The sequence below is a fragment of the Gavialis gangeticus genome, unplaced genomic scaffold (genome assembly GCF_001723915.1).
Source record: "Gavialis gangeticus isolate Ggan-Ray unplaced genomic scaffold, GavGan_comp1, whole genome shotgun sequence".
NCBI classification, from domain to species: Eukaryota; Metazoa; Chordata; order Crocodylia; family Gavialidae; genus Gavialis; species Gavialis gangeticus.
In genome coordinates, this window is record NW_017729026.1 from 19,835,434 (window position 1) to 19,839,940 (window position 4,507).

The window sequence follows — 4,507 nt, forward strand, 5'->3', positions numbered from 1 at the left end:
AGATTTCCAGTTCTGGGGAACAGACCATATTAGGAGAAGACCAGGAAAGCCCAAATTAGGATGTGTGCATGTGATGGGCTTGTGAAATAAAGGAATATGCCGACAGAAGAGAAGTGGACAGTATGACAACTACAGAAAGACCAATCAACAGTGCCTATGGATGAAGAGTCATCAGGATGGAGAAAGAATACAAAAGAAGGGATTTCAGAGCCATAAAGGGACCCCAAGAGGGGAACTTAAGGCACCATGGACAGAGGGCATACCACCAGCCCGTTTCATCCACCCCACTAGGGAGCAGGAGGGGGGAGAGGAGGGGCTCAACCCCTGACTGAGGGCATCTGACATTCAAGAGAGAACCTCCGAGTGAAGTTCATGTCCTGGCCAGACACACCTTGACTCTAATGACAGCCCTAGGACTGGTAGATATAGAATTAGTTGTATTATTCTTACCTGCTATCACTTTGTATAAAAAAAATTTGCATATTATCAAATGCAGAGGTCGTGGTCAATCTGAAGGTTTGGGTCTGCCAGGATGGAACAAGGTATCTGGGTCATAAATCTAGTGCCAAATTCTGATAGTTGGAAGGCACAACTGCACCCCCCACCCCCCAAATCTTCCAATTTAAAATGTATTTACAGCCAGGTTATACTTAGTTGTCCTTGTGCTAAAATTTCCTCTTAAAAACACTGGAGAGTAAACTCTAGGGAGGAAGAAGAATTATTTACAAACAGCAAATCTTATCCTTCATCAGCTGATGTTCTGCCTAGGCAACACTGCAATTACGGGGAGAGGAAGAGAGGAAAATATTGAACCATCACACAAAATGTTACAGGAATCTGAATGCTAGTCTCAGAACCATCCTAGAACACTTTCCCCACAGCATGCAAAATAGGCCCTCACCCTTAAATTGGTCCAAAATAAGGTAGCATTCAGATTCAATTAATCATTTACACCCCCCACCGCATGAGAATGGATAATTATTTAGATGAAGCACTGTCATGAAACTACTTTTAAATACAGAAAGGACTACCCTCTCTGTTGTCATGAACATCATTAGGAACATCATGAATAGGCATTTCACCAAAACGTGATCTGGGGGTTGCTTATTGTTCATTCCAACTGAACATACTATATTTTCCTTAAAAAGTAGTTTCACAGTTGATTACCCAAAATAACGCATTATTTGGAGTGGGCAGGGGTCTTATTGCCAGATAGCAGCTCCTATCAATTGAGCCAGAACTCTTCAGGGAAGAAAAGGGGGTGGGGTGAGGAGAGACTGTGATTCGAGCAGAGGATTTGCCACACACAAAACAGATTCTCCCTGGGAGATAAACTGATGTCTGTGATGAGCTGAGCCAAGGCCAAAGTATAGAGCATCAGCTGTGAATTACCTGGTTTAAGGCAAACCATGATTAAAATGTTAGAATTGTGGGGGAACAAGTCAGAGATGAGCTGGTAGACATGGAATGGTTTTAGAATAAACCATTTTGCTAGGATTAGGATCAGCACTGCCAGCCCTGCCTGTTTTTACCAGCCATTAGCAATAGCTGCTTTTAGAATAGAAGTAAAATGGACTATTTGAGCTCCAAAGTGATCAAGCTAGAAGCATAAATTGATTTTGGAGGAGATGACTCAGGGTTCAGACAACATGGTTATTTCACTCAGTGCCAACTTACTGATTTCCTATAGTCACAAATTCTTTTGAAAGCTATGCCTCATTCTGTGCTAGTCTTAATATACTTAGAGAGACAAACTACAATATTTCAAACCAGCTAATTTCTTTTTTTTGCTAGCTATGGCATGCTGTCTTGAGATGCAAGCCTCTAGGTTTTACATCACAAGCTACACAATATCCTTTATATAGTAGTCATTAGTATTTATAAGCAAATTCCCAATCCCAGAAATATCAAGTTGCATTGAAAGCAAATCTTCAAAAAGGTTTTTACTTTATGTTTAGAAGGGAAGAGTGCTTTCAGGAAGGCAGTTTGATTTAGGGTATGTAAACATCAAATTTTAAGATGCAAGAATCATGAATTTAAAATGATATATATATTGAATTAAAACCATCACATCCAAGGCTTTCTTTTAAGCACTTACGTTTATCATTTGAAAATAAGATGCATGGGAGAAATGAAGTTGAAACCCATCAGCTTTTATTGTCCAAGCTCATTTAAAATGGAAAAACAAAGTGCGCTTTAAAAGTTAAAACACAAAATTTAAATAAGTCTCTTCTCGATTGGTCAAGGTAACTTTTCCTAATATAGTGTGGGACAGTGATTTGCAAGTTCATTGAAACTGATACATGCATTTATACTACTAAATTCTTGGAAATGGAAAAAATAAAAAAAAAACTAGAAGAAACACACCTCTTCATTCATATTTGAAAAGTGTTATCAGCTGCTTTCTTTTTAATTACATTTGATACACAAAAATCTTATTGCACAGCCACCTCCTTTTGGTTACTTACAGAATAAAAGCAAACAAGCCTCCCCCTCAACCAGGCATGCTCCACTTTCCTCCTAAAGCATGTCTCTTACTTACCAATGCTGCACTAACTCCCCCCCCTAAGCGGGGGCAGTGCACAGGATGCTACTGGTTGTGAAGCACCAGTGACACTAGCAGTTATTTTTACAATCCTCCCCCACCAAGTCAGCACCAGGGCCTGCTGTGCAGGTCACCCCTGTCCTCCCTCAGTTATACTTCTGTTATGTGCCAAGAGCAAACTAGTTTTCAAAAGGGACTAGTCCTTCAAGATAAGAATTTGCAGATATGTTAATACAAAGTCGTTGGTGAACAATTCATAACAAAGCTTACTACACATTAAACTACCCCATCTATAACAAATTCTGTGCATCAACAAGTAGCATCCTTCTTTCATTGCATCCAGTAGGAGTGAATGTTATGACATCGAAGACAAATGTCAAGTAATTGGTCCCTTTTTTGTTTTTATTTGTACAAAACTACCAGGGAAACAACACAAAACCAACCATCACAGAAAGGGGGAAAGAGAGGAACATGCATAAAAATACAGTATTTAGAAAAAGTTTCTCCTTATTTCATTATTGAGTGAGTTAACACATGTGCAAGTGAGAAGCATAGAAGTGTGCATAAGAGGAGAAGGCTGAACTTTTCATTTTTGGTCAGAGACAACACTTTAATTCAGATGTAAAGTGTTAATGCACTGGGTTAGTAAAGTATATGGCCCCTGTCCTATTCATTCCAGTTTTAGCAGTCTCCATTTAGTATAAATGAAAAACAAGCCTTTAGTCAGTAGTATAAGATTTCAGTCTGTGACCAACAAGCTTTTCTGTAAAAGTCTCCAGTAACAATATCCATAGCTGTACATTATTATACATTTAAGCCTGTACTTAACATTGTGTTGTATTTTATGAATGACATGCAATGTAGATGAGGAAAGAATATTTGCCATTGAATCACTGGTATAGGACAGTTAGCTAGCTCTCTCTCTTTTTTTTTTTTTTATACGAGAGGAAGGAGAACAGATAAATACTGTGTAGTTAGTCATCACTAGTATGACAATAGATCAGGGTTAAAAGTAAATAATTTTAAAAAAGAAACAGTGAGAAAGTGCTGGAATATACTGCTTTTCAGTTTGCATTTTCCACTGCCCGCCCTTGGCTTCTCTTACAGTATCAGGAGTGAGATCACAGAAGACTTTCAAATCTCAAGTGTATAGCATCATGTCCCATCACAAGGATGTCCTCAAGAGGGCCAATATATGAAGGAGCACTCTTAAAAGCAGATCGTGTAGTCAGGATTCAACACTGAATGCACCTGCACGTGCTACTGTAAAGAACAAGATGAGGAAACTAGGAACTCCCCTGCTTTGAGATGACCTGGAGTTCATGTAAGATTAAAAAGACATTCACATTTTCTTCAAGTTGATGGTGGAGGCTCAGAGTTCTTAGAGCTAGATTCTTCAATCTTAAAATATTTTCCATTTGTGGAGCTGTTGACTGCCCAGTCATGAAGGAGGCTGTAGTCATAATGTTCTTCATCTACAATTCTTAGAATAGCAACACCTGAAATGGATCGCCAGTCTTTACAGGAAGGGATACGAATTTCCTTCAAATCCTTGCTCCCTGGGACCAAACCAAAGAACTTCTTGATGTGTTGTGTGGCATAGAGCTTTGAGTGCAGGTCTGCTGCTTCTTCAAAGAGTTTTTGCTCATTACGGACGTAACTAGCCCAGTACTTGAGGTGCAAGAAGCTGAGTGGCGAGAGACATCTTGCCAGACAATAGGACAGGAAGACAGTAATGGCTACCCCTGCAATCAGGAACCAGCCAGCCACCTGAGAAAGAGAAGTTTGATAGTAACTAGTGAAGCAAGGGTGTCTTATTAACCCCTTGACTCTGAATGGAGATTTTTCTGAAGCTAAAATTACTCAGGGACACATTCTGTTAGATAAGGGCTAGATCCAAAAGATGTGGATGCTTCAATACTTGACTAAAGCATCTGGTCCCTAGAGTGGAATCTATGGACA

General features: G+C 39.5%; 1 protein-coding gene across 1 annotated transcript in view; it reads right to left on the reverse strand.

The window, feature by feature from the left end:
* Positions 1 to 2,132: 2,132 nt before the first annotated feature.
* FAM26D (family with sequence similarity 26 member D) overlaps positions 2,133 to 4,507 on the reverse strand; it is a 14,936-nt gene continuing 12,561 nt past the window's right edge. The window contains exon 2 of the mRNA XM_019520056.1: positions 2,133 to 4,315. Within this exon, the coding sequence (XP_019375601.1) occupies positions 3,899 to 4,315 (417 nt within the window). The 3' untranslated portion in view covers positions 2,133 to 3,898. The remainder of the gene's footprint in view (positions 4,316 to 4,507) is intronic.